A 20,858-nucleotide genomic window follows, 5' to 3' on the forward strand; every position below is an offset into this window, starting at 1 on the left:
CTCTCCCCATCATTATATCATGTGAATGGCATCGCTGAGCTTTTCGCGTAGGTCCTTAATCTTCCCTAGTAACTGCTTCGATCGGTCTCCATTTTTCCATTTCATGAAGCAAGAAAAAATTAAGAACAGTATTTAGCACCTTCTTAACCTCCCCTCTTTTACGATTGAAAAGAAGAAATGACGAAAAAGGATTTAGAGCCAATAAATTTTATGGACCCCACCTGCTTCTACAGTTCTGCTTTCAGCTTGGTTGTGCGGGTCTCTTTCTTTTCGCTTGTTAACGAAAACTGCCACTAAGGGGGTATCTTATGTACCATTTGGGGAGAAAATTTTGCTAATGTATCAGTTAATTATTTAGAAAATAAATTCATACATATTGCTGAACCCCCCCGCCCCCCTCCAGACTTTCATTAGAGTTACTTGCGTAACATTAGGGGAGAAGATTTTTCAAAATTGATTTATATTTTTAAATAACTGTTGGTAAAATAGCCATGGGGTTGTATTTGTACATTTTTAAGGCTTTAGCACACCAGAAGGGGCAGTTAGAGAAATGACCGTGAAAGTGTGAGGGTCGGTCCCTTGAAAATCTATAATTTACCCCTGATGGTCAGGCTTCATGCAAGGAGTGAAAGAGTTTTGGTGTATTAACATCAATCGTCTTTCTTTACAAATTATGAGTTTTGGGGTTTCTCCTGTAACAACATTCATGAAACCCACCCAGCATTATCAATTCCTTTTTTTTTCTTCCCTTTACAAGAGCTTAACAACAATATGACTTGGCCTGAGGATCCAGGCGGCACCCTCAGATGAAGCGGAGTTAACATGTTCCCTTCAGTTTGTGCTCTGAATGATTGCCTGAGATGGATGCCCATCCTCAGTGGACTGAGGGCTTGAGATCTTCTGCAGAGAGCGGTATTGCAGGCGGACACTCTCTCCACTTCCAAGGATCTTTAGAAGGTACCTACAACAAAGTAAAAATAAAAAAGAATTTAATGATATACGAATTAAATTTGTAACTTAATGCTTCTTTCCAAAGCATGAACTTGACTTGCTAGGTCAAAATGTCTAGGTGTTGCCTGGCACTGGCAGCATATTAATTGTGCCAACAAAAACCAAAGTTTAAGGTGTTCACCCAATGAAGGAAGTTAAGGTGATAGACTAACCCCCCAAAAAACCTCAAAATGAAATAAGAAACAAGAAGAAAATAAACTAAACTAAGATGATCTGTTCTATTTCTCTGCGCTGTCAACTACACTGTAATTTCTGAAGTGAATATAGAAGGGCTCAACCATCATGAGTAATTTTACACTCAACCACCATGAGTGTAAAATTCTCCCTATGGCTTCCTTTTTTTTACAAAGCTAGAGCCTCATCATGAGTAAAGACTAAAGAGAATGTCTAATGGCTGTTAAGGTCTTTGGGTATTTTAACTTCATCAAAAGATTTCTCATATCACTCAACAGATATGATTAAATATAGGGGTGCAAATGAATCAGATTCTGATACAATTTGAATACGAATCTGATTCAATTAAGCCGGATTCAGATATCCATATGCACCTAAACGAATCAGAACAGATTGGTAAATATGATCATTAAGTTATCAGATCAAATTCAGATATTACGTAATTTGATCCGTTAAAATGCAATTCGATTCAATTACATATACACATATTACATAATATAAAATAATGTATTATATTTATATATTATATAATATATTATTTTATATACTATATATGCTAACACGTATCTGACAAACAGGTTTTGAAAGACTCGAAGCTTGTCTAGTCCCATCATTTCTGTTTGTTTGTCCCAAACCCTAAAAGTCTAAAACCCTGTTTCATCTTCACAAAGCCTTGGCGGTCATTGACTCGTCTCAAGCACATCTTCCTACATATATCACCATTGCCCATCTCCATCATCTGCTTGTGGTTGGACAGTTAGACCACCTCCTTGTTATTACCGCCAATTGCTACCTCACCATGGAGATCACACAGCCTTGGTCACAGTCTGGAGTAGAAACCAATCAAGTTGCAAGGAAAGGTCACTCCTAAAACCCTAATTTCTTGACAGGTTTGGAAAGCAGAGCTTTGGCTTCCTCATCCAGTCTAGCTAAGTGGTGATACTAGCCAATAGTTTTGGGCTTTAGTTGATGCAAGGGGTTTCAGAATAATACAAAAAGGAAGAAACAAGATAAACAGAATGAAATAAAAAAGTGGGAGATTGGCATCACCGTTTTGTTCTGCAACTACAAAGGGGAACAGAGGAGACGGTATACCTTCTTCTTCCAGCCTCTATGTCTTCGTCTCTTCCAAGTTCCAATCAGTATGCCATTATTGTTCAATCTCTTCAAGTCATTTTCACCTCTTAAGTATGCCTCTTAGAGACGAATCGAATTCGGATCAGGATATCTGATTACGAAATCAAATTGAAGTCGAATTGGGGTTTATGTATATCCATCAGATTTGAACCAAATTTGGATATACCCCTATCCGAATTTGACCCCATCCATTTGCACCCTTAATTTAATATATTAAAAAGTTTGGCTGTATCTTTACCAGAAAAAAAAACCTTGGCTGTATCAAAGGCCAACAACAGAACTATTCGGTTGATAAAGAAAAGCAAGGTTTGAGAACTAACCAGCCATTGAGGCACTGAGATGTAATCACAGCTTCTTTTCCAACAAATTTATCTGGAGTCCTCCTGTTTCCCTGCAGAACCGAGTAATCCATCAGCAGCAGTTTCACTTAAATGGCAAAATACATTATAATCAGAAGCTTACTGCAATTAAAAGCTTGTGATAGAAATCACCTTAATTACCACTTTCTCATTCACAGAGAATGGATATTGTACCCCTCTTTGTAGTCTAGGGCTGTCACCATCTGTAGTCATCTCCCCATTTTCCTGAAACATTTTATGCTCAATGTATTAATACTATAGTTTCTTATCGAGTATTCTTGCAGTCTGTCACATGATCTAACATTAACGTAATGGGTGACTGAAGTATCAGTAAATTGGCAGTTTTACTCTCAAAACTTTGTAATCACACCATCTCATGGCAGCTTCTAAAATGGACATGATGCACAACCATGGATTGTAACAAAACATGATCTTTGACAAAGGAGAGGTTGCCATCACATGATCTAACATTAACGTAATGGGTGACTGAAGTATCAGTAAATTGGCAGTTTTACTCTCAAAACTTGTAATAACACCATCTCATGGTAGTTTCTAAAACGGTCATGACGCATAAGCATGGATTGCAGCAAAACATGATCTTTGACAAAGGAGAGGTTGCCACATAAATGGGAACCCAGATGGCCATAGAATTCACAAGAAACAAACTATTGAAAACTAATTTTTAAGGTTCTCTGGTTCTGCCTATAAAGTTTATCCTTGAGATATTGGGAGCATTTCCCACACACAGATAACACAGTTTGAAAGTACCATATATATTTAGTTAACAGCTGTTTTACTGTAAAATGCAGTCGACATAGTCCTTGATTTACAGCAACTGCACTCTTGAGATATGCATTTTATAAAGCCACTTCGATTTTTTTTAATTGGAACATAAAGGAAGTGACACAAAAACAGCACCCATCCAGTTACTACATTCACCCATTACCTTAATCTTAATGTTTTTGTACCCCTATATATACCAATAAGGTTTTGAGTGGAAGTATAGATCTCTCTTGATGTACTAATACTTTCTGAAGTATACCCTGTTTAGTCTCCTTATTGAATCCATTTGTTCACCTACTTCTCTCCGGCGCTTTCGAAGAGTTGCATTATGGAAGAGTCTCCGATCATCCTCGTGCTTCACGGCTGCAGCTGCAGCTCTCAAGGCTGTGGAGAAGATCAGTTTCAGTAGATGATGGAAAAATAATGTGATGTATGTATAAGGAGATGACTATTACCATGATTAGGGATCAAAGATCCACTCTCAATTTCAGCACTGCAGAGGCTACATCTGGACTGTCATGAAAAACAAGAATTTTGGGAGCTTAAAGCATTTTCATTGTATTGAATCTTGCGTATATACTACAATTTACATGATTACACTTTTTGAATACATGATATAATACACACTCTAATCCACCCTTTCCAAACAAGAAAAGAAGAAAAAATCCTCTCCTTTGTCAGGATTATTAAATCTGTTGAAAAAAAAGGAAATGGAGAAGTGAGATTGTAATTGATTTTGAAACCATTTTAATGATCATGATACAAAAGGGGCTATTGTCATTTTGTTACAATTTTAGTTTGCATTTAATTGTGTATAGTAACTAATTACTCATATAGAAGCATGGTCATTAATAATAAAAAAAACAATACATTATTATATTAAAAAGCAGAGAGCATATAGTATGTATACAGAGGGCAAGAAAAATAGAAAATAATTACTAAGAAGATCAAAAAGAGAAAACATAAGATGGGGGGGGGGGGGGGCAGCCACACAGAAGAATAGCAATACCAATTTCCCTACAATAAAACTAAAGGACAAACCACCAGGCTTAACAGAGTAGTAAGCGAAACCTCATCACAATATATGGCTCACTGATCTTACTCTCAATACAATCTACAGCCACCAGCTTCACACTAGCTAAGAAAACACATTTTGTACATAGATCTGTAAATGTTGCAATATACATACCATAGTGGTACAACATTACAGAAAAATGTTGTACCATTTACAGACCACCAACTTTACTCTATGCTAAAAGAAAAACACTTTTTTTCATAGATTTGTAAATTTTGCAGCATGCCATTATGGTGCAGTATAGCCGTTTCTGAATTTTATTTATTTTTTTGATAAATTGCCATTTCTGAAATATTGGAACTCTATCTGTAAGATTATGTCAGTGATTCTAGTGATGCTTGAGTGTATTGGCAAGTGAGGGATAGAGGAAAGAAAAAGGAAAAGGAAAAGACTTCAAGAGAATGAGCACTTGCATCAGTCCCTCCTTGGAAAGCACTCGCCCCTGAGTGAATTGAGTCAAAGACTTCAAGAGAATGAGGATCAATCATGTGCAGTTCTTCTTTTGAAACCCCGAAACCATCTTCTAAGTCATCTCCCTTCCATTGGTTAAATATTCAAGATAATCTTTGCCATCAAAGTGAGTATTTGGCAGGCTAGGATGCTGTCAACCACAGCTTCTTCATCTCCTCAATGGTACACGGAGAGATCAGCAACATTAACAGTAGAACCAATTTCCAAATCAGCAGGCAAATCAATCTCATAGGAATTGTCATTAATTTTCTTAAGATCCTTGAAAGGTCCTATCTTCTTCTTACTAAGTTTTGAATAACTGTCGGCTGGAAACCTTTCCTTTCTTAAATAAACCATCACCAAGTCTGGAGTCTTCTTCTATGATTTGCATATGCCTTGTTCCTTGCACTAGATTCTTTTATCTTCAAATGGATGGCTTCATGAAGCTTTGACATCTGATCTACTATCTTTTCTGCTTGAACACTATGTTTTCTAGTTTCGGAAAGAGGAGCCAAATCTAGAAAACATGTAGGCTTCCTTCCATAAACAACCTCAAAAGGACTCTTACCTATGGTACGATTCCTTGACCAAATTCAGCTTGAGCAATAACAGCCTCCAATTGTTTTGCATGCTTTCCTACCAAGCATTGCAAGAGGTTTCCTAAACTCCTATTTACCACTTCTATTTGGCCATCAGTTTGGGAATGGTGGGAAAAACCATACTGCAATTCAATCCCAAATTTCTTCCACAAAGTACATCAAAAATGGGAAAGAGATTTGGAATCTCTATTGGAAATAATCAACTTAGGAATCCCATGCAAATGAACCACTTCTTGGAAGTACACATTAGCAATATTAGAAGCATCGGCTGCCTTCTCACAGCTGATAATCCAACAAGACTGGAGTCCATACCTCTTTGAGTTCTTGGCAAAGAGTCCATACCTCTGAGTTCTTGGCAATCCAAGCATAAAGTCCATGCTTACATCTTCCCATGGTACTGTTGGGACTGGTAATGGAGTATACAAGCCAGTATTCTACAAGTGTCCTTTTCTTGTTTGACATGTGATACACCTATCTACAAGCCTAATCATGTCCCTTCTTATCTTTGGCCAAAATTACTCGTCTTCCGCAAGTGCATAGGTCTTATCTCTCCCACTGTCCTCCTAATCCACCTCCATGTAGATCTGATATAATAGCCTCTCTAAGAGAAAATTGGGGGACACATAAGTGATTTCCTTTAAAGAGAAAATCATTGTCCAGGACATATTCACCTTGCACTCCATTAGTACTAGTATTCCAAATTTCAGCACAGTTAGGGTCTGCAGGGTATAATTCTTTAAGAAATTCAAACCCAATCACCTAAGTTGACATGGTAGACAGCAATATTGTTCTTCTACTAAGTGCATCTGCCACCTTATTGGGGAACACATAAGTGATTTCCTTTAAAGAGAAAATCATTGTCCAGGACATATTCACCTTGCACTCCACTAGTATTAGTATTCCAAATTTCAGCACAGTTAGGGTCTGCAGGGTATAATTCTTTAAGAAATTCAAACCCAATCACCTAAGTTGACATGGTAGACAGCAACATTGTTTTTCTACTAAGTGCATCTGCCACCTTATTCTTCGTTCCTGACTTGTACGTTAACACAAAAGTATACTCTTGTATAAAATCCACCCACCCACCAAGCCTTCCACCAGGTCGATGGATGCTATTCATGTGTACAAAGGTATTTTGTATTAAGTAATACCTCCAATGACTAAGTGCTTGCACCACAACATATAATTCTTGGTCATAAGTGTTGTATCTTCTTAATGTTGCATTAAGTATTTCACTATAAGAATAGATAGGCCCTTCCTTCTTGGCTGAGAAGTGCTTCTATACCAATACTTGATGCGTTAAATCCACCCCAAACAATTTCTCAAAACTTGGCATAGCTAACACGGGTGTTGTATAGAGCTTCTCCATAAGCAATTGAAAGCTCATCTTCGCTTCCTTACTCCATGTAAACTTGCCTTCCTTTAAACAATCAGTCACCGGTGCTGCTATAGTGCTGAAGTCTTTGATAAAGCGCCTATAAAATGATGCTAAACCATGAAAACTTTGTTAGGTGTAGGCCAATTGCGAACTGCTTCCACCTTACTATCATCAACTCGTATAACATCGGAACTCACAATATATCCCAAAGCAGCAGCTGGTCTGTTAGAAAATGACACTATTTCAAGCTGGCATTGAGTTATTCTTGGCATAGAGTCTCTAGCACTTCCCTTAGATATTGTATATGAGCCTCTTTAAAAGGGCTATACATAAGAGTCATCAAAATAAACAATTAGAACCTCCCAATAAATGGTTTTTGGACTTGATTCATTACACACATGAAAGTGCTAAGAGCATTAGATAAACCAAAAGGCATTACTAACCACTCATAAAGATCATCTCACGTCTTGGAAGTTGTCTTTCACTAATCATCTTCTCGAATTCTGGTTTGATGGTAGCCACTTTTCAAGTCAACCTTGGAGAAAACTTTTGGCACCATGAAGCAAGCCTAACATGTCATCTAATCAAGCTATTGGAAATCAGTACTTGATAGTGATCTTGTTGATGGCATGGCCATTCACACACATTCTCCATGTTCCATCCTTCTTTGGCGACAACAAGGCTGGTACGGCACATGGGCTCATTGATTCCCAAATAAATCCCTTTTAAGTATTCATAAACTTTGTCTTTGCAGATCCTTATGCTCCTTGGGGCTCATCCTATAATGTGGCAAGTTGGGTAGACTGGCATCGGGAACTAAATCAATGTGGTGTTGGATACTCCTAATAGGGGGCAATCCACCAGGCAAATCTGCAGGGATAATTTCCTTGAATTCTTCTAGTAGTGGCTGAACTTCATTGGGAATATCAAGTTGCTTTTCCTCTTTCACTTCTTGAACAAGTAGCACATATGTTATGCCACTCTCTTGCAAGTTGCTTCAAATTTTTGGGTGGTCAGCACCTGTTTTCCCTCCTCCTTGGAGGATTTTGGAAACTCCTCATCCTTAATTGGTGCAAGAACAATTTTCTGCCCATCCTTAAAGAAGGAATGGGTGTTCTTGTCTCCTAAATGAACTGTCTTCCTATCAAATTGCAATGCCCTGTCTAAGAGTAAATGACAAGCTTCTTCCATCTTTACATCGCATAAAACCTTGTCTTTGCATTTCTGGCCTATGGAATAAGAAATTAGCACTGCTTAGTCACCTTAGGTTCTCCTTTCTTGAACCATACAATGCAATAGGGCTTGGCATGCAGTTCAGTTTTGAGATTCAATTTAGTGACCATTTCTTGAGACACAAGATTCTTACAGCTACCACTATCAATAATAACATTGCATAGTCTTCCACTTGTTGTACACCACATCTTGAAGATGTTCCTCCTTAGCCACTCTTCTTCAGTTGCCTTAAGGGTATAAAGAATGTGCCTAACTACTAGAAGTGGTGCATCACAATCATCATGGATCTTTTCTTCTTCATGTTGGTCTAATAACTCAGCAAGTGGATCATCTCCTTCGAGTTCATCATCAAATATGCTCTTCTTCCTCTCTTGCCAAAGTAACTTGCCCCTATTCCCTGCTGTAAGTAGGAGGTGGTCAGGCAATGTGGGAGTGGTCTCCTTGAAGGACAAAGGAAGACCGGGAGAAGAGAATCAACCGGGAGGCTAGGGCAAGGGGAGTTATGAGACGGCTAAGCAGGGAATCCAATGATAGGGTTGATCAAGAGTTGAATGAATCCCTTTCGTTATGAGGAGGATCTTTATTTATAGGCAAGGATCCCGAGGTCCCGAAAGGAAGGAGCCAAAAGTACTCGTTTTCTACTAGGAAAGAAATATTAGATCCTCTGTCGGTCATTAAGGAGCATTACTAGGGTTTCACCACGTGTTCTTTTGAGATCTCTCAAGGGTTGACTTTCCTTTCACCCGAGGATTCTCATAACCCACATGTACTACAACCTTTTTGCACCTTACTTGACCGATGTGGCGCTACTAACGTCATTGCATAGCGGGCAGCCCCTTTACTAAACCTACATGGCATCCTATTATGCACGCTACTTAGAATTACACGTGCGGTTAATATTTAAGCCCAGTTCTTAACAAACCGGGATTCTATATTGGTCCAGGGTTTATCGTAAGACTGTGCTCATCGCCTCCTCCGGAGTTCATCGCTGGACCGTGTGTCTCTAAGGTTTATTGCAGAGTCGTGCACATTCAAGGTTCATCGCAGATTTAACTAGAACATGTTTTAGGCTCGTATTAAGTACAAGTCCATTGCGAACGTGTGATGAACTGTGTGTTTATCGCGAGCGTGCGGTGCGTTATAAGTTCATCGCAGGGCAACCAATAAGCTATGAACTGATCGTAAGCGTCCATATGGTATTAATTTAATGTCTTCTGTACTTTGAAGGACTGAGTGAGCACTATGTACCTACACCTGCATTTATAGCAAATAATTCATTGCCCTAGGCATTGGTGGAAACTACAGCTTTACCTTTGTTAAAGGTAGTGTTTGGAGGTCAACAACTAACTTGTGAGAGATGGTTTTCAACCTTCGTTGTGAGCTGAACTGCTGCTGCCAATGTCCAGCAGGGTTGCACTCAACTAAGTGACAAATGCTCACTTTCAGCCCCATAATATACCTTTGGATGGTTTGTATTTCAGGCTCACTAAGATTTGCTCTAGTTTTTATTTTATAAAAATCATTAGTATAGTCTCGAACTGACCTGTTTCCTTGGCGCAAATTCTGATATTGCTAAAATAGCAAGCCTTCATAATTCAGTGGTAGGAATTGTCCTCTAATGACCTTTTGCATCTTCTCCCAATTTTGAATTTTTGTCTTCCCATGATGTAGCCTTGTTGCTTGAACTTGTTGCCATCAAGCTAAAGCATAGCCTTTCAATTGTATCACCACATGCTTAACCTTCTTGTCTTCCGAAGGTTCAAAATAATGAAACACTCTTTACAGCATTGATCAGTCTAACACTTCTTCCAGTGCATCTTCACCAGAAAATCAGGGATTTCCACCGTAACACATGGATCTATACCCCTAGGTTGGTTGCAGGTTTGATAAGCTTGTTGCCCAACTGCTCCATAGACAGTTGTTGACTAGGACATTGGCCATGACTTGCAGAACACAAAATCCAGCCAACTTAAAGTCGTTAGTTGGGGCACTTTAACATGTTGGGTTGAGCTGAAATTCTACAGTGTTGAAGTTCTGTAAGTGTACACTCATGCCACCAAATCAAGCCAAATCAAACAACATTTGACCAGTGAAACAGTTCTTTTCCAGTTGACAATGCATTCTGCAAGTCTACTATTTGACCTTTTTTCTTCAATTTCTTTTGTTGAAACTTGCTTAAAATATTCTTATAAGCACTTGTATCAATTGGGTACATCAAAAACGCAATTTTATCTGTACAACTCAATACTCCCCTCAATTTGGTGTGAAGATACCAATCATGCCTAACCTGCCAATAATCTTGTATAGATGAATCTAACTCCTATAGTAAGACAATTTGCTAGCTGTAACTGAATAGTAATATGTGGTGTAAAATCTTTTCAGTGAGAAGCTTCTCCCATATGATTTGAAATGCAGAGGTGTGACACAAGGCGTTCCACTACCTAGAGGTGTGAGGTGTAGTTCAGAATGTAAGAGGCATAAGCCTCCTGAACATAAGGAGGCATAGATCTCCTTGAAAGGAGGGGGATGAAGAGGAAGAAGAACAAGGGAGATTTTTAACACTAGATGAAGGGGCGCTGGATATGGTTTAGTCACCTGTAGAGAAGACCATATCCAGCACTCATAAGAAGTGATCTAGTACAAATTGAAGGGCTAGAAGAGAAAGGGGTAGAGCAAAAAAAAAAAAGAGATCGGTTGAGGTAGTAGGAAATGATTTAGGGACTCATAGTTTAACAATGGATATGACACTTAACAAATATGATGATGATAGATAAGTTCAGCAGTGAACATTCAAAATTTCCAAATATCAACAAAGCTTTCTCAAGTTTCGATGAAATTGTTGAACTCCTTTGGATTTGCAATTAATTTTCAGCAACACCTTTTTAAACCTACCCACATGAAAAGGAAAGACACTATGGAGATGTTCTAGAACTGCAATTTTATGGGATATTTGGGAGGAAAGAAATGGGGGATTATTCAAGGAAAAGTCTCAAGACAGAAGAATTCTTATTGACCTCATTACCGTGAGAGTGACACATTGGGTGAAATCACTGAGTTTGTTCAGTTCCTTCACTACTGATGATGTTATTGGAAATTAGGGACGATAGCAAATTCATACATTACTAGAGTGACTGTTCAACTCATTTGAGCACCACTACCACACCTTTTAATCAATAACTCTGATTGGCTGCAGCAGAAGTAACTAAGGACCTTCTGGAATTGAGGGAGATTTTAGAAATGGCATTGGACATAATACTTACTCTTTACGCAGGACCTGCAGACCATGACAATGAGATTAGAGCAATAGTCCCATCAGTTCTACGGGAATAATTACACTAACATCATTGTTTAAAGGGACTCAAAAGTGGTCGTGGGATGGGTTCAAAATGAAGGAAAGTGACCTTAGCAGTATGGACACATCCTAAGAGAGATAAATGAGCTTAAAAGAGACAGAGTAGCTGCAGTTTCGAGGGTGTACAGATCTGCAGATGGGATGGCAGACAGGGCGGCAAAAGCAGTAGGATAGAAACTATTTTGGGGGGATGGGATGTCATTCTGATGACTGATCCCTTGTATTATAAATTTCTCTCCTTTAATGAATTCGTTCTGTTATTCATACAAAAAAATGTTTTCGGCAATCAGTATTCCTATTTAAGTTTCTTATTCTTCTGTTATTTGATATAGAAAAGGTGTTTGCAATGTTTTTTTTTTTTTAGTTTTAAATGTGCAATTACACTTTTTCAACAATCACTAAGTTTCGGAAACAACTGCCATGTTTTTGCTAGCATTTCGTTAATTTCTCTAGATTTTTAAGAGATCTTAACAGAACTAGCAAATATCCTAAAAGTCTCTCATTTTTGCATGGTCAAACATCCATTGAAATCAAAATTTTGAACCTTGGTCTTAATGAGAACAGCACCCTATGTGCTTGGCAACATGGACCCAAAACCAGGTATCAACAACGATATTTTCTCTTTATCTTTTTTATAGATCAGTAAAGGCTATTAATTTCAACATAGCCAGTCAAAGTTTAAAGTTTAACAAGAAACTGTGTGGGAAGCTAGGAATGCACATTGTCCAGTACAATACATGTATTGCATATTCTAATTTAAGCTCCACAGAAGGATATTTACTATGACTAACAGGCACATTAAACCTTTTAACAAATCTCATTAATAGAACCATGTTTTATAAACACTCCTCGGCTCTGCATGAAATACATTATCGTTGTTAAATGTGGAAGTGGAATTCTGCAGATATCAATCAAACATATAATATATTCTCCAAATGTGCTTAGCGGGGGATAATGGAGAGGAGAGTGGGTTTACTTACCGTTTCAAGAACCTTTCTCAACATCAAACCTCCAAATGAATGTCCACAAGAAACGACAACAGCATCTTCAAGAAAAGCACCACTGTCATCAATTAATGACAAAGGAAAACATCCAATTAATAATTTCTCAAAATCTTGTAATACATCCAATGGTTAAAAGAAAATCAAGAATCAAGTGTAAAGCAATTCAATACTGATTACCTAGCAAAGGAAAATGTTCTACCATAAAACATCAAATACAATAAGCCTTTAGTGAAATTTGGCATAAAGTCTTTAGCAAATGTCACAAAATTCAACTAACTCAACCTTAACCCCAACATTTTTGGGTTGGCTACACAAATCCTGTCCCGTCATTGTGCACCATCAAGAACCATATCATGCCATTGTGCTCCTCAACAACCTCTTCAGCTGCAGATGATCTCCGCCTTTTCAAAACTTCCTCTACCCATAATTTAAAACCCACTGCTTCAGAATTCAAATCTGCTTACGTCCTACCCTTCTCATCCAATTCTTTGAACACCTTCCTTGCAAACTCTTCACCATCAGAAAACAACAGACCCAACATTTTACACACCTTCACTTCTATGTTTACCATTCCTCAATCTCAATCCGCCTTTCTACTACTTGTGTTTCATCTATAATCACTTCATCTGAATTAAATTCTTCCTCTTCTAACTCATTCTCAAGTCCATCTTCGTCATTTAACCGCTTGGTTCTAGTTTTCTTTTTCCTTATCTTTAAGTCACAATTACCACCACTTCCCACCTCTCCCTTTCTTACAATCACAACTATCTCTTCGATTTCCTTAATCTCACTCTTCTCCCTCTCTTTGACTTCATGAATTAAAATTTTCACAACTCTTCTTGTTAATTTCACCCCTTTCTTCCTCTCTCAAACCTTCATCTAAAAGATTTTTCTCACCATTTATCAAAAAAAAAAGAGATTTTTCCCACCAACCCTTTCTATATCCCCTAGTTCACACCCTTCTCCCTCCTCCGCCTCCCCTACCAACTCCTCTTAACCTTCCACACATAAACCCCCTCCAGCATTCACATTAGCAGGAGAAACAACTTCTAGGACCCCCTCCTTTCACCAATTCTAGACGACCTCTCCACCTCCTTTGTTTAGGCCCTCCACATCACCATTACCCTTTTTTTCTCTACCAGCTCCACCCTTAATAGTCTCCTTATCTCCCCCACCACCACCACCACCTTTCTCTCCTAGCTCTAAATCTTCTCTTTCTTCCTCTCCCAACCTCACCTCTTGAAGTCTTACTCCTGAAGTCACCTGATCAGCTTCCTAAGCATTACTACTTACCTCAGAATGACCTGTGGGTTCACGGTTGTTTAGGTTGGTGTTGCCAACTCCATCAAAACCTTCCACCTCTTCTACTAATGTTTGTTTTTACTGCTTCCTCAATCTGCCCCAATTTCTCCTTGTTTACAATTTCTTCAATCATCGAATCCACCCCACTTGATCATGCAACAGTTTCAACACTAGTTTCTCTTCCACTTGCTCCTCTTCCTTTGTCACTTCCTACTCCACCTCCACTTGGAATCAAGCTGCCCTTAAAACTTCCCACATCTTCTTAAAAAGTGGCTCCTCTATTTGGCCAAAGTTTGAAGACTTTCTACCCTTCGTTACCAATAAGCCCCCTCCTAAATGCCCTTCGTCTTCCAATGAGCACAAAATCAAATCAACCTCCACTTCAATGGGAGAATGCTCAACAACCATGTACTCTGATTGACACCTTCAATCCATTGAGGCTCCTCGTTCGAACCTTTCCCAACCTTGTGTTGACCAGCCTCCCAATTCCAAGCCAAATGAGATTGCTTCTTGATGCAATCTCTCAAAATCACAAACAAACTTGGTAATCACCCATTCCCAAGTTTCACTCTCCTCTCTGTTACTCCTCTATACTACAAAATCTGAAGCACCCCTAGACCTCTCTCCTACAAGTTCTTTTTTCTTTTGATGTTTAAATAAAATTCCATTTTTAAACCTTTCATTCAAAATTCCCCCTCTATTTAAAAACCTTGAGACTTGCCTCCCCCAAAACTTTGAAGACACGGGCGAACCAGCTTGATTAACTGAGTTGGCCTCATCAATTGGTTTGACTTAATCCCACACAGCTCATTGACAGTCCCTACTTGAACTTCATTAAAAGTTATTCCAGCTACCCTAACTCTCGAAACAAAAATCTATTGACCCTTTGGCTCTTGAGCAACCACCTTGGAAAAGGAATTAAAATTAGCCATTAGATTCTTATCAAGGGTCACCAAAGGCTCATAAATTTTAACCTTCTAAGATAAAACATTCTCGTTCACCGTCTTTTTAGTATCCTACTTTTGTGAAGAGACATTGTCCCCTGTATCCTTGCTAGCTGCTCGTCACTTGTCCCAATAAATGCCAGGTCATCTTCCTCCTTGCAATCTCACCATAGCTGAAGCTCGAAGGGTGACAGAATCCAAACTTTGACCTGCTTACCCTCACGCATGAACTCCACCACCCTAGGGACACGATCAGGCCTATCTCCTACAATCTTTATTTGAGAAACTCTCAAGTTTTTGTACTGCAAAGTGTTCTTGATTTGCTTGAAGGAAACATTTGCAGAGATACCCACCATTTCCAGAACTTCCTCTGTCCACATGTTGAACAGCAGACCAACTACCCTTAATTCCAATGCCTGGGTAACCAAGGTCTGGGTTCCATTTGATAAGGGACACCACTTATAGAGCATCAAGAGACCCCAATGTGACTAAATCATCACAATCCTTCTGCTGCTGGATACAGCAAAAATAAAAACAGCCTTTGTGCTTGTGTTAAGTCCTTAAGTTTGCTGGACTGGGAGAAGGTTATTAAGGTTCTCCCAGACACAGCTTAAAAAATATAATAATAAAGAAGAAAAAGGGCTTTCTTATAAGCACAGTCAGTCCTATTGGTGGGCTGAAACATTTTAGTAAAGAAAGGGGCCTGCAATAGTTTAGTGAACAAGAAGCCCCAAGTTAATTGGGCTTGTTTGTAATGCAATAAGCATTTAATGGGCCTACAGTAGAGCCCATTTAATGAAACAACAGGCCCTAAAAGAATATATCTATATTAATTAATTTCTTGTGAGGTGTACCACTTATTTATAAGGGGATGCCACTTGTCCTATTCTAACAAGAGGGCTATTTTCCCTCCTTTAACCACTTGAAGTGGGGGGACATGTCACCCTAGGAGAGAGAGTTACTTTTCCTCCTCTAACCACTTTAAGTGGGGGGACCCATGTCACCCTAGGGGAGAGAGTTATTTTCCCGCTTCTAACCACTTTAAGTGGGGGGACACGTCATCCCAGGGGAGAGAGTTTTCTTCTCACTCCTTAACCCACTTTAAGTGGGGGGACACTTGTCACCTTAGGAAGGAAGAGTTTTCTTTTACCTCCTTAACCCATTTTAAGTGGGGTGACACTTGGCACTCTAAGAAGAGAGGAGTGAGGACTTACTTAACCACCTCCCTCCTCTATATAAACCCCTCTCCTACAAGGAGAAGGGGCTAATGCCTTTTTTGTTGGCTAGTACTAATTTATCTACAGGATTTCTAGCACTAAGAAACAAGTGGGAAGAGAAAAGAGAAGAAGATTGGTGTGGAGAGCATAAAAAAAAGGAAGAAGGTAGGGAATCTTGTTTTCTTCCTACACCCCTTCAAAATGATACTCCTTGTGCTTCCCACATGAGATGGAAGACCATATTATATCTATTCCTCTCACTCCTTTCTTTCTTCCTTTTATTTTTCTTTTCTTCCTTGTTTCATATTGAAATACATGTAAGGAGATAATAACCTATAGCCTTGTCTATGAAACTTGGCTAATTTTGGTTCCTTACTTCATTTTGACCCTGAAAATCATTATGTTATGTGAGGGAGACAACCATCTATAGCCTTGTTCATGAAACTTGGTTGATTATGATTCCTCACAGCATGATAATGCACGTAACCACAATGTAAAGGCCATTTGTAGCTTTATTGATAAAATATGACTTCTTATAATACCTATTTACTTGTTATGTATAAAAAGTTTGTTTATTTATGTGAAAACCTTATTTAGTCCTAGGTTACAATAGAGAAGAAGAAGAAGAAGAAGAAGAAGAAGAAGAAGAAGAAGAAGAGGAGAAGAAGAAGAAGGGTTCGGCCAGTAGAGGAAAATCAATCATCTCTCTAGTTGACCCACTTGTATTTATCTCCAATAACATAGTTACAAGAAAGACTATATTGTCCCTCATAAGTGATGGGACACAGAACTTAAACTTAAATAAAACGGACCTTTCACTCTCAAATAGATAAACCCAAATGACCAAAATACCCCTATTTTGTGTACTCTAACACTCCCCTTCAAGTTGGAGAGTATATGTCATATAGTCTCAGCTTGTCACAAATATAATCCACTCTACCCCGAGACAATCCCTTTGAAAAGAGATCTGCCCACTGATTTCCTGAGCTCACATGAGATGTGGTTATCATTCTACTTATCACTTTCTCTCTCACAAAGTGACAATCAACCTCAATATGCTTGGTTCTCTCATGGAAGATTGGGTTGGAAGAGATGTGAACAACATCTTGGTTATCACAGTATAGTCTCATGGGTTTGTCAACCAAGAACCCCATCTCTGGTAGCAAGTTCTTCAACCATACTAGTTCACATGTGGTATGAGCCATAGCTTTGTACTCAGCTTCTGCACTACTACTTGCCACCACTGTTCATTTCTTGCTCTTCCAAGTTACAAGATTGCCACCAAGGAAAGTATAATACCCTGTAGTTGATCTCCTGTTTGATATAGAACCAGCCCAATCAGCATCTGTATACCCTACTATTTCAAGAGTCCCTCCACTTTGGTATAGCAAACCATGACCTGGAGCACCATTCAGGTACCTAACAATCCTTAGAACTGCTTCCCAATGAGGAATCCGAGGATGTTGCATAAACTGACTCACCATACTCACAGCAAATGATATATCTGGTCGGGTAATAGTCAAATAAGTCAACTTTCCCACCAACCTCATATATCTTCCATCATCATCAAACTCTTCACCTGCATCAACACTCAACTTGACATTAAGTTCCATAGGAGTCTGCTGGCTTAGCACCTAACAGTCCTGTTTCTTCAAGTAGGTCAAGAACATATTTTCTTTGACATAAGTTAATTCCATGCCTTGACCTTGCAACTTCTATTCCCAGGAAGTACTTTAGCTTACCCAAACCTTTCGTATTGAAGTGGTCCTGTAGGAATTTCTTCAACTTGTCAATCCCATTACTGTCACTCCCAGTTATGACAATATCATCCACATACACCACTAGCAAGATTTCCCCATCTTTTGAGTCATGGATGAACACAGAATGGTCTACCTGACACTATTTCATCCCAAAGTCTTTCACTACTTCACTAAACCTGCCAAACCATGCGCGTGGAGATTATTTCAGTCCATCAATTGCCTTTTTGAATCAACAAACCTTACCATCCTCCCCCTGAGCAACAAACCCTAGTGGTTGCTCCATATGCACTTCCTCAATGAGATCACCATGTAGGAAAGCATTTTTTATGTCAAGTTGCACAAGAGGCCAATCATACATAGCAGCTAATGAAATCAACACCCAAACTGAACCAATTTTAGCCACAAGAGAAAATGTTTCCATATAGTCCACACCATACAGCTAAGAATAGCCCTTGGCCACTAACCTGACCTTCAATCGCTCCACACTGCCATTTGGAAGATACTTCACTGTGTAGACCCACTTACACCCAACAGCATGCTTACCAGGAGGAAGAGCAGTGAGTTCCCACGTGTGATTGTGTTGTAGAGCAAAGAGTTCCTCTTCCATGGCTTGCCACCACCCTGGGGAAGTAAGGGCTTCCTAGACAATCTTGGGAATGGAAACATATGGTAGCAATGATATAAAGTTGCGATGAGAAGCAGAAAGGTGAGCAGCTAAAACATAGTGTGAAATAGGATGAGAAGTACAAGTGAGTTTACCTTTCCGTAGGGCAATAGGAAGATCAAGGTCCAAGGGAGAAGAAGCAATGACAGGATCTGTCAACAAGGGTTGAATTGGAGGAGGGGTCGGTGCTCTTCTGTGAGTATACACTTGTCTGATTGGTGGCCTCTTAGTAGTAATTAGCATGGAGGTGAATCTGCAACTGGAATGGGAACCACGGGAAGGGGATCCGCAACAGGGACAGGAAGAGGAACTACGGGGGAAGGAGAAGAAACCACAGTATCTAGGAAAAAAGGAACCGATTCAAAGAAAGTGACATCAAAGCACACAAATGACTTATGGAAGTTAGGGTTATAGAACTTATATCATTTTTAAGTCCTTGAGTAGCCAAGGAAGATACACTTAGTAGCTTGTGCATCTAACTTGTCTAAACCAAGCCCCAAGTTTTGAACAAAACAAACACATCTAAAGACTCTTGGGGTGAGAGAAAACGGAGACTAGGTGGGAAACAACACCGAGAAGGGGGATTGACTTCCAAGGATGGACATGGGCATCCAATTGATGAGAAAACAGGATGTGAGGACAACATCACTCCAAAAATGCTTTGGGACATTCATATTAAGCATCAAAGACCGAGTAGTTTCAAGGAGATGTCGATTTTTCTGTTCAGCTACACCATTCTGTTGTGGGGTGTAGGCACAAGAAGTTTGATGAACTATCCCATAGTGCTCTAAGTATTGCTAAAATGGTATCGAGGTGTACTTTTTGGCATTACCGGAGCGAAGAATTTTAATGTGAACACCAAATTGGGTACGTATTTCAGCATAAAATTTTTGAAAAATAGAGAACAATTCACTGTGATCTTTCATAAGATAAATCCATGTCATCCTTGAAAAGTCATCAACAAAAATTACAAAATACTTATAGCCATTGTATGGCATCACTTTGATCGGACCCCAGACATCAGAATGAACTAAAGAAAAATGACTCAAGACACGATTATAAACTCTTGGACTAAAAGAGACTCTATGATGTTTCCCAAACTGACATGACTCACAATCCAAAGATGAAAGATGACTCAAGGAAGGAACCAGCAACTTTAGAGCCTTGAGAGAAGGATAACCAAGTCTACAGTGCCATTGAAGAGGAGTAAGAGATGACTGAAAAGCTACTAGAGGGCCACCACCATCAAGGTAATACAATCCACCTGCCTCATGCCCTCCACCAATCTTCATCCCCGTCTTGAGATCCTGAAACACACAAGAAGAGGGATAAAAGGTTATGGAACAATTAAGTGACTTGATTAATCTACTAACAGACATAAGGTTAAAAGGGAACTTGGGGACATATAAAACAGATGATAAAAACAAGGAAAAGAGATCAACATCACCAACACCATAGATGGGAGATGTAGAACAATTAGCAAGAGTAACTGTTTGAGATGTGGAGGCCCGAAAAAGAGAAGAAAATACATTAGGAGTCCCAGACATATGGTCCGAGGCTTCGGAGTCAATGATCCAGTGTGAAGGCTTGGAAGCCAAGCAAGCCATACCTGAATGGGCAAGGGTAGTTGTGTTCTGCTGAGAAGATGTTTGAAGAAACTACTCATATACTGTATGGGGAATACTCACCATCTCCTTCCCAGAAACACCAGTAGATGTGGAGGGGATCGGGTCAGTTTGCCGACTTTCAGTAGCTGTACCACTACCCTTAATCACAACATGGTTAGCCCAAGTGTTGGGTAGACCATGTAAATCATAGCAGAAATTAACTGTGTGCCCCTCTAATCCACAGTATGTACACTTCCTAGGGGCATTACTTCTTCCTTTACCATGACCTCCCCCTGAGTCCTGATCTCCACTCCGATCACCAGCACGGTTAAACATGGGACCACCACAATTGCCTAGAAGTCCACGACCACCACCACCACCTCTATTTCCACGGCCTCCCCCTCTAGTCACCACAAAACCAGATCTGTCTGAGATAGAAGAATGCTCTATAGACTCAATAGATGTCCTCCTAAGACGGGTAGAAACTTCTTCAAGTGAGGGAAGAGCAGACCCCCCCAGTATTTGTGCTCAGACTGGCTCATATTCAGCCTTCAAACCCACCAGAAACCTTGTCACATCAAGTTGCTCAGCTGTTGCTGAATCTGAACATCCTGTGTCAGAGGATTATACACATTGAGCTCATTTCGGATATTCCTCAGACTTGCATAGTATTCCTCCAAGCTTTGACTACCTTGCTTCATATTAAAGTACTCTTGGTACAACCGATACACCCTAGTTATATTGTCTTGTCCGGAATACAGTTTCTTAGCATGATCCCAGATTTCTTTAGCTGTATCTAGGAACATATA

At 39.4% G+C, this 20,858-nt stretch overlaps 1 protein-coding gene across 2 annotated transcripts in view; it reads right to left on the reverse strand.

The window, feature by feature from the left end:
- Positions 1–623: 623 nt before the first annotated feature.
- The window catches only part of LOC148855672 (RING/U-box superfamily protein), a 66,978-nt gene continuing 46,743 nt past the window's right edge, over positions 624–20,858 (reverse strand). Inside the window, exons 7-12 of one of the 2 annotated variants that reach the window (XM_088985647.1) lie at positions 12,532–12,613; positions 3,920–3,977; positions 3,724–3,848; positions 2,814–2,906; positions 2,643–2,713; positions 624–961 (exon numbers count right to left, since the gene is read on the reverse strand). In XM_088985647.1, the coding sequence (XP_088841773.1) occupies positions 832–961; positions 2,643–2,713; positions 2,814–2,906; positions 3,724–3,848; positions 3,920–3,977; positions 12,532–12,613 (559 nt within the window). In that variant the 3' untranslated portion in view covers positions 624–831. The remainder of the gene's footprint in view (positions 962–2,642; positions 2,714–2,813; positions 2,907–3,723; positions 3,849–3,919; positions 3,978–12,531; positions 12,614–20,858) is intronic. The other variant, XM_088985648.1, reaches the window with a different exon arrangement.

The sequence above is a fragment of the Nelumbo lutea genome, chromosome 4, assembly GCF_056320005.1.
Source record: "Nelumbo lutea isolate HS-2025 chromosome 4, American lotus-T2T, whole genome shotgun sequence".
Lineage (NCBI taxonomy): Eukaryota > Viridiplantae > Streptophyta > Magnoliopsida > Proteales > Nelumbonaceae > Nelumbo > Nelumbo lutea.